At 47.5% G+C, this 12,152-nt stretch overlaps 1 protein-coding gene across 1 annotated transcript in view; it reads right to left on the bottom strand.

Annotated features, from left to right (window-relative positions):
- The window catches only part of LOC133772415 (uncharacterized), a 28,504-nt gene extending 16,581 nt beyond the window's left edge, over nucleotides 1-11,923 (bottom strand). Inside the window, exons 1-2 of the mRNA XM_062208875.1 lie at nucleotides 11,718-11,923; nucleotides 1,282-1,465 (exon numbers count right to left, since the gene is read on the bottom strand). Coding sequence (XP_062064859.1) covers nucleotides 1,282-1,465; nucleotides 11,718-11,923 — 390 coding nt within the window. The remainder of the gene's footprint in view (nucleotides 1-1,281; nucleotides 1,466-11,717) is intronic.
- Nucleotides 11,924-12,152: the final 229 nt, after the last annotated feature.

Raw genomic sequence — 12,152 nt, 5'->3', positions numbered from 1 at the left:
GAGCTGGCCTGGAAGAGGGGCAACCGGGACAGGATCGGTGCCCCGACCGGGACTAGAACCCGATGTGCCGGCGCCGCAAGGCGGAGGATTAGCCTGTTGAGCCACGGCGCCGGCCGTAGCTACTTTTAATGCGGGGCCTGGCCTGGGTGAGGATGGTGGCGGCTGGAGGGATGTGCCTTTGAGAAATCTTTCTTAGCCTGCCGCTGCCCTCCCAGACAGCTCCGTCCCCTGCCTTCCGCGTGCCATCAAGAGCAGGTGGAAAAGCCTAGGCTCTGTCTCTCTCATCCACCCATTTCCAACCCTCTTTTAATAAGGACCTGTAAAATTAGGAAGATCCCCCCCCCAACCACCACCAGCGATTAACCCACACTATTATTTACTGATGAGCAATTGTATTTGATAGTGTTTAAGGCACATGGATTCCAACAAGGTGTCATGAGTACAGTCATGGTGGAGTGTTGGATGGAACGTGGCCAGCGTTTGGAGACTGGGAGTTGGTCCTGGTTTCCTGATACCCCTCCAGCCGAGGCCAGTGCAGTGGGTTTTCCAGTCAGTGTGACAAATAAGCTGAGTAGCTGAGGTTTCAGGGGCCTCTCGCCATAACTCGTGGCCACAGACAGGGTGGAAAATAACCCTTTTGGTGACTCCCCACCCTCCCCTTAGAGCTAAGTGGCTAAAAGTGAGGATGAGGGAACTGCATGTGGGTTTAAGATCATAGATCCGGGGCTGGCACTGTGGCATGGTGGGTAAAGCTGCCACCTGTGGCACTAGCATCCCATATGGGTGCCCATTCACGTCTCAGTTGCTTCACTTCCGATCCAGCTCCCTGCTTATGGCCTGGGAAAGCAGCGGAAGATGGGCCAAGTGTTTGGGCCCCTGCCACCCATGTAGGAGACCAGAAGAAGCTCCTGGCTCCTGGCTGCAGATCTGCCCAGCTCTGTCCGCTGTGGCCATTTGGGGAGTGAACCTGTGGATGGAAGATTTCTCTCTCTCTCTCTCTCTCGGTTTCCCTCCCTCTCTGTAACTCTACCTTTCAAATACATAAATACGTCTTAAAAAATATCATAGACCCTAACTCAGTATGACTGTTCAGCTCCCTGAGCCAGCTTCTACTTTTAGCCTTTTAGTTGGCAATGAATACTTCGCCTAGGCTCTTGGCAGAAAATTGGGTGGGTTTCTCTCTGGGACAAGGACCCACTGTGTAAAGAGCACGCCCATCCATGCTTTCCAGCCGTGAGCTTTCTGTCGGGACCAGCCAGCCGGCTCTGACCACAGCCTCACCTTGGCAGTGCCCACCACGATCTGCTGCGCTGTGGTCACGAGCTCCTCCCGATGGCTATGACACTCCGGCTGCAGGTGGAGCTTCTGGGCCACGCAGGAGATGTTCCTCCCAGAAAGGATGAGAGACTCGGCGGCCGGCTCCATTTCAGCCCTGAGCCACTCCTCCCCCGAGTCAGCTGCCAGCCTGCACAGACAGCATGCTGTGTTACAAAGGGAAATGTCCCCCTGAGGAGAGCAGGACACGCAGAAGCAGAGCATGGAACAGCAATTCCCATTGAGAAGTCCGGCTGCACTTGGAGTCACGGAAGTCTCTCCAAGATACAGGACATTCATCAGCTTTTTGTCAACATCATGGCATAGCTAACTTAATAAAGAGAAAAGGCTTACTTATTTCACAGTTTTGGAGGGTCCAGTCCAAGATGTCCATTGGTTTGGTCTCTGGTGAGGCTGGGGGATGGCACTGGTGGAGCACTTGGGGAGGAGGGATCAAGAGAGAAAGAGGGGGCCGGTGCTGTGGAGCAGCAGGTTAAAGCCCTGGACTGAAGCACCCGCATCCCATATGGGCGCTGGTTCTAGTCCTGGCTGCTCCTCTTCTGATCCAGCTCTCTGCTATGGCCTGGGAAAGCAGTAGAAGATGGCCCAAGTGCTTGGGCTCCTGCACCCATGTGAGAGACCCAGAAGAAGCTCCTGGCTCCTGGCTTCGGATCAGTGCAGCTCCGGCTGTTGCAGCCATCTGGGGAGTGAACCAGCAGATGGAAGACCTCTCTCTCTCTCTCTACCTCTCTCTATGACTCTGTCTTTCAAATAAGCATCACAACTGGATGAAGTTTCTACTTCTTCCTGTCATTAACTTAGGATTTTTGGTTGTAAACATCTACATGAGTTCAGGGGCCAAAACGTGCTCAAACCATAGCACATGGTGTTGAGTAAAAACCACGTTCCTCTCTTCAGCGTCTCTTACCTTGAGTTTGTGGTCTCTGTGACTCGGTCTTTCGTCAGTTGGGGTGAGACACTCACTAAATCCTAATAGATCTGTGTATTTTTTTCGCCTCTCCAGGCTAAAGAAGTCTGGTTTCAGCGGTCTGAGTCCCAGGCCTTTTCCATCAGCAGCCTGGACTCCTGGCTCCAGCATCTTCTGGCCCCCAGAGCTGCAGGTGAGAAACCTGAAGCCGGTCTGTTTCCCGTCCATGGAATAGTTGTCCTTTGAGAGTCATTTGCTTTTCCTTTGTCTGAAAGCAGTAGGAGTCTGGGAATCTTACCACTATATGCTTTATGCATACTTTTTCTCTACAATCTCATCTGAAATCCAGGGAACAGTTTTTATCCTACAGATTTGGATCATAAATTGGCTTTTTTTTCCCCCTATCAATTGTTTAATTGCTGCCTCTCCTTAGTCTCTTCTTCCTCTTTTGCAAAGTTCTTTGATTTGCAAATTGAATCTCTTGGATCTTCACCCCTACTGCTTTCTTCCCTATGTGATTTCTCTTTCTGCTCTTACCCTCTGGTTTAAAGTACATTGTTAGCTTGATATTTTAGACCACTAATTTGAGTCACAACAGTAAACCTTCTCCAACGTCTGGTTCAAGTAGTGGAGCTATTAGACCAACACTTTTAAAAGAATAGGGAGGGATCAGCACTGTGGCATAGCGGGTAAAGCCACTGCCTGCAGTGCCAGCATCACATATGGGTGCTGGTTCAAGTCCCAGCTGCTCCACTTCCCATCCAGTTCTCTGCTATGGCCTGGGAAGGCAGTAGAAGATGGCCCAAGTCCTTGGGCCGGGGCATTGCACCCATGTGGGAAAACCCTGAAGAAGCTCCTGGCTCCTGGCTTCAGATCAGCACAGCTCTGGCCATTGTGGCCAACTGGGGAGTGAACCAATGGATAGAAGACTTCTCTCTCTCTCTGCTTCTGAGTCTCCCTCTCTGTAACTCTGTAAGATCTTCCTTTTCCATTGGTTCACCCCCCCCCCCCAATGGCCGCTACAGCCGGCGCACTGTGGCCGGCGCACCATGCCAATCCGAAGCCAGAAGCCAGGTGCCTCCTCCTGGTCTCCCATGCAGGTGCAGGGCCCAAGCACTTGGGCCATCCTCCACTGCCCTCTCGGGCCACAGCAGAGAGCTGGACTGGAAGAGGGGCAACCTGGACAGAATCCAGCACCCCGACCAGGACTAGAACCCGGTGTGCCGGCGCCGCAGGCAGAGGATCAGCCTAGTGAGCCGTGGCACCAGCCATAAATAAAATCTTTAAAAAAAAAAAAAATAGGGAAATGTCAAAAGGATACAGAAGTCAATTGGAAGATGTGCTCAATGACCAGAGCTGGAACAAATAAATAATGTTGAACAATAAAATAATAATGACAGTATTAGATTGTAACTCATAGGATGAAATAAGCATCCATGAGGCAATATTGTACAAACAAATATGTGAATCAATAGATAAATGGGGAAGAAAGGATAGAATTTCTTTATAGAATAATTCCACTTAATAAATGTAGATGGGATGACAGCAATTAAAAATTATCATTAGGCAAACATAGTAATGATTCTTGCAGGCAAGGGACATAGTGCGTGCTACCATAAATAGATAAAAATTTGAGAAGCAGAACAGTTACCTAAGTGTTTTCTTTCTTTCTTTCTTTCTTTTTTTTTTTTTTTTGACAGGCAGAGTGGACAGTGAGAGAGACAGACAGAGAGAAAGGTCTTCCTTTTGCCGTTGGTTCACCCTCTAATGGCCGCCGCGGCCAGCGCGCTGCGGCTGGCGCACCGCGCTGATCTGATAGCAGGAGCCAGGTGTTTCTCCTGGTCTCCCATGGGGTGCAGGGCCCAAGCACTTGGACCATCCTCCACTGCACTCCCGGGCCATAGCAGAGAGCTGGCCTGGAAGAGGGGCAACCGGGACAGAATCCGGTGCCCCGACAGGGACTAGAACCCGGTGTGCCGGCGCCGCTAGGCGGAGGATTAGCCTAGTGAGCCGCGGCGCCGGCCTAAGTGTTTTCATACAGCTATTTATCCATTACAAAGAGAAAAATTACAGAGAAATCTGTTAGCACCTTAATCAAGTGATAGTATAAAATCATCAGTAGTAAGACACATCAAAAGCTCTTGGAGAATGCATCTTATAAAAACACTAAGCCTTAACTTCAATTTTTTGTACCAAATTAAACTTATCTTTTAATTCTGTTTTTCATTAACTTTCTTTTTTTAAAGATTTATTTATTTTATTTGAAAGGCAGAATTCTAGAGAGAGAGAGAGAGGGAGAGACAGAGCCAGAGAGAGATCTTCCACCCTCTGGTTCACTCCCCAAATGTCCACAATAGCCAGGGCTGGGCCAGACTGAAGCCAGAAGCCTGGAGTTTCTTCCAGGTCTCCCATGTGGGTGCAGGGACACAAGTACTTGGGCCATCCTCCGATGCTTTTCCCAGGTGCATTAGCAGGGAGGTGGATCGGGAATTGGTGCCACTATGTTATGCCGGCCCCTCTGTGAACATTAAGTACCCTAGTACACAGATATTTCTCTTTTTTTAGTGCTTCTCCTGGTCTCCCATGCGGGTGCAGGGCCCAAGCACTTGGGCCATCCTCCACTGCCCTCCCAGGCCATAGCAGAGAGCTGGACTGGAAGAGGAGCAACTGGGACTAGAACCCGGCACCCATATGGGATGCTGGCGCCACAGGTGGAGGATTAACCAAGTGAGCCACGGTGCCGGCCCTCTTTATATGAATTTTTAAAAAGGATAAATGGAAATATGAGGAAGAAAAATGTGGAAAGAGGGAATGAAAAGGAGAGAGAGAGAATCTGGAATAAATGTTATATGTCCACAGTGGTTATGTTTAGGTGCTAGAGTTATGGATGATTCTTTTCTTCCTTCAGCTCTTTCATATTCTTCACATATTCATCATATGTAGGGTTTTTTTGTTTGTTTTGTTGTTTTCGTTTTAGCAAAAAGCAGCACATACTGTGTTGGCCTCTTCCTGCAGGGTCCTGCCTAAAAGCCCCATCCTGCATCCAAAAACCATCCTGGGCATGCTGACGTGGCAGGTGCCCCCAACCCCGCCCCGCCTCAGGCAGCTCCCCTAGCAGAGGAAGGCCAGGAGTGCCACCCCACGCCCAGCGTGTGCTGTGCTGACTACCTCCATCTGGCCTCCCCTGAGAACTGCTCAAGGAGCTGCTCTGAAAGGCAGTGCAGCCAGATCTGAGTCCGAGTATGAATTATAAATGGCGTTGCTCAGTGGCTGTGCTGGGCTGTTTCCCAGCCATGAGTGCGGCTACGTCTGTATAAATAATTGACCTTGCCAGGAACAGGTAATATAGCAAAGGCACTTATACTAAAACAGACACCAACACCCAGCTTCTCTCAAAATTTAGTGTCCTTTTTGAGATTATGAAATGTATACCATGAGAAAACTTAGAGTAGGGGGTGAGCATTTGGCCTAGCAGTGAAGTTACCTGTGTCCCATATCAGAGTGACTGGTTTGATACCTGCATCTGGTTCTTGACTCCAGCTTCCTGTCAGTGCAGACCCCAGGAGGCAGTGATGATGGCTCAAGTAATTGGGTTCCGGCTAAGCCTGTGGGATGGCTGGATTGAGCTCCCAATTTGTGGCTTTGGCTTAACCCAGTCTCAGCCATTGCAGGCATCTGGGGACTGAACCAGTGGATAGGAGCTATCTCACTGTGTACTTTTCTCCCTCTCCCCTCTCAAATAAATTTTTAAAAAATTTTTTTTTTCCAAATAACTAAAATTATTTAAAAAGAAAGCCTTGCCAAGATCCCTGTCCCCTGGATCGTCAACCAAGAATGAACCTCAGAACTGCTGTGCAAGGCCTCTGCCGCTGCAGCTAGGTTACTCATCAGCTGGCCTTAAATAATGAGAGTTCCAGGACTATCCAGGAGAGCCCAAGGTGGGGGAAGAGTGAGGGAGAGATCAGGAGAGGGAGAAGTCAGAGAGATTCAAAGCAGGGCGGGGCCTAACTTGCAGTTGGTGGAGGGACTCACTGGGAGAGCAGTCAGCCTAGAAGAGCAAAGATCAGCCAGCTAGGAAACAGGGACCCCAGTCCGACAACCACAAGGAGCTGGATTCATTCGACCGCCTGTATGAGCCTGGATGCAGATTCCTCCCAGAGCCTCCAGGTGGAAGCCTGGCAAACTGACGGCCCCCTCCCCAGCTTTAGTCTGTGGGCCAGACCCCCGGCAGGACTGTGAGATAATGCATTCGTGTTGTTTTAGGTCCTTAGTTTGTGATAACTGGTTCAGGCAGCAAAAGGGATGAATACAAATCCCTTTCACCTCTATCTGAAACAGTTCCTGAGACTCTCTCTGGCTTTCTTGGCCTTTGGTCTTCATGACGAGTAGAAGGCAGTCATTTACAGAAAGTCCTTCGGCTTGGCTTTGCCTAATCTGATTAGGCTGCACATTTGGGGAAATGATTCTGCAGGGGTGAGGTTGTGTCCTCAGTGCCTCACATCAGCAGGCATCACGCTGAGTTCCAGAAATGGACAATGTCAACTCAGACCACTTGGGAAGCCTGCAGTCTGTCCTCTGTGAGGCCATTTCCCCCTTTGTAATTAATAAAAACTTGGCAAGAATGTACCTTGAGACAACATAAACATCCTGCTCTTCATTCGACTTCTGCTTTTAGCGTCCATTGATGATCCTGCCTGGGCCATTTGTGAGAGTTGCTAAATGGCAGTCATCTGGTTTCACAACTCCTCTGGCCATCACTAATTCTACAATAAGAAAGAATGTTCCCTCCTCCCTTACCTATTTCTTATGGTACACACTCTTTGATTCTTAGCTTATTCAGTGGTTTATAATCCATTATTGTTTTGTTTATATGCTCAAATTATCTCATAGTGGACCATGTTTTCCCCAAGTTTGCCTCCTTCAAATTGGTTCCTGTATCTTTTTCATTTGTCCCCACTGTTCTTTTTTTAATCACTTTCTTCTTGCCTCAAGGTGTTCCAGGCTCATCTTTTGTTTTTTCTTACCCTAGTCCCAGAATCAGCCCTTTCCCCAAAGGCTCAGGCTCTTTTTAGAGGCAAATGGTGATTAGAAACCAAAATCTGGGTGACAGGTGTGCTCATTGCTACTGGGGCATCATTGTTTCTAGGATTCTGCAGTGGGCAGAGGAAGGAAGTGCACACACATGCACAGACACACTCACATACAGACGTACACTTGGACACACACGTGAGTTCATGCTGCTCATCTCCAGTCCTTAGTCCATCACCAGAGGGTCCTCCTAGACTTCCCTCTCCCTTCTCTGTTAGTGAGAACCCTGACTCCCTGTGTCCTCAGCACATTTACTTGTTTGTCCCGTATGTGTGAAATACAGAGCATTGTTAGCCCATGCCAATTTGAAAAACAAACCCACTAAGTGGAATTCAGTATATATTTGCAGTCCATTTTGTATTTAGATTTAAGTTCTGCACTAAAGTGCCTTGTTCAAAAGTTCCTTGCTTTAGTTCTTTTTTTTTTCCATAGTGAGATTATGCTATTTAAAAAAATATTTTATTTATTTATTTATTTGACAGGTAGAGTTACAGATGGTGAGAAGGAGAGACAGAGAGAAAGGTCTTCCATCCACTGGTTCACTCCTCAGATGGCTTCAATAGCTGGAACTGGGCCAATCCAAAGCCAGGAACCAGAGCTTTTTTCAGGTCTCCCATGTGGGTGCAGGGGCCCAAGGACTTGACTATCTTCTAGTGCTTTCGTAGGCCATAGCAGAGAGCTGAATGGGAAGTGGAACAGCAAGGACTTGAACTGGCACCCATATGGGATGCCAGCACTGCAGCAGCAACTTTACCTGCTGAGCCACAGCACCAGCCCCTTTTCCACTTCTGATCCAGCTCCCTGCTAATGCTCTGGGCTCTAGCCCAAGTGCTTGGGCCCCTGCCACCCACATGGGAGACCTGGATGGAGCTGTAGGCTCCTGACTTCAGCCTGGAACAGCCCTAGCCGTTGCAGGCATTTGAAGATTTAACCAGTGCATGGAAGATCTTTCTGTCTCTCCCACTGTCTCTCTTAACTGTTCCTTTCAAATATTTCACATAAAGAAATAAATCTTAAAAAAAAAAAAAAGGATCATTATAACTCCATTGGGACCACTCAGATAGTCCAGGATAATCTCCCAGCTCAAGGTCCTTAACTTAATCACATTGGTAAGGTCCCTCCCTTGGCCCTGTAAGGTAACATATTCCCAGCTTCTAGGGGTTAGGACATGAACAAATTTGCAGGCTATACTCGGCCTACCATCCTTTCACCATGCCCCCACCCTTTCTTCCCCCCTCTTCTCATGCTAGAAGATGCATCTGTATGTATTTTCCTGTCCCCAGTCCTAGAATTACTCAGCCATTTCTCTGGGGGTCCCTGAGGGTCCATAAGGTATGCTCATCACACACACACACACACACACACGTTCACAGATACAATCTCCTGGAATCCAGAGAGCTCATTATAACCTTCCCACATGGCTTATTTGTAACTATTGTCTCTGTCAGTGAGAATCTGGCTCTCATTGTTTCCATTACTTAGTGATTATATTTGTAAATTAGTTCCAAAATTAGTGACCATTCCTCTACAAGAAACAAATTTACCAACTGCTGTGCCACATTTTATGCATGGTTCTTTTTGTCTTTAGTTTTACAGCATCCGGTGAAAATACTGTTGCTTAGAGCAGTTCTTCCCCCCTACCCCAACCCTTTCAATTAAGTTATATCATGCATCTGCAATCCATGTAGAGTCACTTGTCACAGTCCTCATCTCTCTCAGTAAGATCATTAACATCCTGCTTCAGTTTTTAAATTTCTATTTATTTATTTTGAGAGGGACAGGGAGGAGGAGGAGATGAGGAGAGAGGGATGGAGGGAGAGAGAGACAGACACAGACATACAGAAAGAGAGAGAGAGAGATCTCCCACCTACTGGTTCATGTCTCAGATGTGTGCAACAGTAGAGGCTGGGCCAGGCCTGGCCACAGAAGCTGAGAACTCAGTCCAGGTCTCCCATGTGGGTGGCAGGGCCCTAGCTGCTGTCTCCCAGGGTGCTCATTAGCAGGAAGCTGGAGTCATGGCTGGAGCCGGGACTTGAACTCATGCACTCTGATGTGGGATGTGGCCGTCCCCAGCAGGACCTTAACTACTGTGCCAAATTCACCCCAGTGTTCATTTCTAAAATTTGTGTGCAGCCACGTGTTCTCTTTGCCATGTGCAGCCCCATGTGCACCGGTGTGTTTCTGGCTTTCTGTGCCGTACCGCTGGTTGTCTGCCTCTTTGTGTGTCAGTATCACACGCCTTGCCTTACAGAAGACCTAGATTGGTTGTAATGTCTGCAGGTATAGCCCCATCTCATTGTTCTTTTTTTTTTTTTTAAGATTTATTTATTTATTTGAGAGGTAGAGTTACAGACCGTGAGAGGGAGAGAGAGAAAGAGAGGTCTTCCATCCGCTGCTTCACTCCCCAAATGGACAAAATGGCCAGAGATGGGCTGATCTGAAGCCAGGAGCCAGGAGCTTCTTCCGGGTCTCCCACATGGGTTCCGGGGCCCAAGCACCTCGGCCATCTTCCTCTGCTTTCCCAGGCCATAGCAGAGAGCTGGATTGGGGGAGCAGCAGATGGGACTAGAACCGGTGCCCATATGGGATGCCGGCTTTGCAGGCAGAGACTTAACCTCTTGCACCACAGCGCTGCCCTCATAATGCTTTATCCTGGGTTTTTCCTAGTTATTCCTGCATGTTTAACTTCCCCATATGAACTTTAGTACAACTTTTAAAGTACCATAAAAAAAAAAAAGAATTCCCATGGGATTATAGTAAATTGGAGAATTAACTTAGAACTGATACCTTTAAGAAGTAGTCAAGCCCTCCAAGAACAAGGAATGTCTTTCCACTTGTTCTGAACATATTCAGAAGTATTTGATGTTTTCCTCGTAAATGTTTTGTACAGTTTTATAAATTCATCCCTAAGATGTTATTTTCTTTGTTGCCATTATAACAAGGGGTTTTTCCTACTATTAAAATCTTGTAGTTGGTTATTGTTTGTGTATGTGAAGAATACTAGTTTCTGTAGGTTAATATCACATCCTATTACCTTACTAATTCTCTATTATTTGAATTAGCTTCATCATTTAGTCCATAGAGATTTCCACTAAGATTAATCATATTTTAAAATTAAAATTTCTTTTTTATTTTAAAATAATTTTTCTACTTCTGTATCTACTATGTGATCTTTAATAAAATATGAAAAAAAAACACTGAAAAAAAGGGGAAAAAGGAAGGAAGCTAGACATGGCTGTTGTATCCACTGCCCGAGAGCAGGACTTTGGCTCTCTTACGTAGGGCTCTATTTCAGCACCTAGAACAGTGCCTGGTACCTTAGTGGGTGTTCAGTAATTCTGGGTAAATGAGGGGAGAGTTGGGACAGGCATTGCAGCTTGTGGGTTAAGCTGCCACTTGGGATGCTGGCATCACACACTGGAGTGCCCAGGATCAAGTCCAGCCTCTCCTTGCAATCCAGCTTCCTGCTGATGTGTGCCCTGAGAGGCAGCAGGTGATGGCTCAAGTGTTCGGGTCCTGCCACCCAAGTGGGATATTTGGATAGAATTCCTGGCTCCTGATTTTGGCCTGGTCCAGCCTGGCTGTTGCAGGCATTTTGGGAGTAAACCAGCAGTTGGAAGATCTCTCTCTCTCTGACTCTGTCTGTATCTATAATACATTTTTTTAATATTAAAAAAGAATCATGCCCAATGCACTGAATGAGTGACATGAAAATTATATTTAGACAATTCTAAATATTCTCATACCTATATAGAATAATCCGTGTGACATGCAGTAAGAATGAATCTAAAAATCTTTTGATGGGACACAGATCTGCTTCTTAGAGGAAAACTCATCTAGTTCTAAAATATTTGGATATTTAAAGTATACTCCAAGTAATAATAACATATTAAGTAGTTTGCCTTAGGTTTTCACATCTGACTTCTTTCCATGGGTTTTTTTAATTATTATTTTTATTTTTTGACAGGCAGAGTTGTTAGACAGTGAGAGAGAGAGAGAGACAGAGAGAAAGGTCTTCCTTTTTCCATTGGTTCACCCCCCAAGTGGCCGCTACGGCTGGCGCGTTGCGCAGATCCGAAACCAGAAGCCAGGTGCTTCCTCCTGGTCTCCCATGCGGGTGCAGGGCCCAAGCACTTGGGCCATCCTCCACTGCCCTCACAGGCCACAGCAGAGAACTGGACTGGAAGAGGAGCAACCGGGATAGAATCTGGTGCCCTGACCGGGACTAGAACCAGGGGTGCCGGCGCCGCAGGAGGAGGATTAGTCTAGTGAGCCGTGGCGGTGGCATTTCCATGGGCTTTTAAGAACACTATAGGAAGTTTCTAGTTACACGTTCTTTCTTCTGCAGACCTGCCAGAGTGAAGGGCTTGAGTTCTTTCAACATTACCTTTTGGCCGCTTGCACAAATGCTTCGCTAGCTTTGGCCAAGTCCTCTGCCATCTTCTCCAAAGAGGCAAACGCTTCATTCGCCACATCTGTCCTCTCCATGGAGATGAGCAGGTGGCAAAGCTGAACACTCATGGGCAAGATGATCCTCTGGATAGCCTCGTTCTGTATCGCGGAGCTGATGTCGTCAAAGAGAAAAGACTCCATCTCTCGCAATCTGTGGCGACGTGGTCACAGCCCGTGCTGACGGAGCGTCTTGACTTGGTGCTCGGCTGATTTGACTTCTATGAAGGGAAGGGAATCTACAAAACAGTAAAGGGACGCATGGAGGCTTATTCTCAGGACCTTACAAGTACAGGATAGGTTGTGGCTTACCAGAATGTATGAGAAAGGTGGGGCTGGCATTGTGGCACAGTGAGTTAAGCCACCACTTGTG

This window comes from Lepus europaeus, chromosome 13 (genome assembly GCF_033115175.1).
Source record: "Lepus europaeus isolate LE1 chromosome 13, mLepTim1.pri, whole genome shotgun sequence".
In the NCBI taxonomy this organism is placed as follows: domain Eukaryota; kingdom Metazoa; phylum Chordata; class Mammalia; order Lagomorpha; family Leporidae; genus Lepus; species Lepus europaeus.
This window is presented reverse-complemented; position numbering and strand designations above follow the sequence as displayed.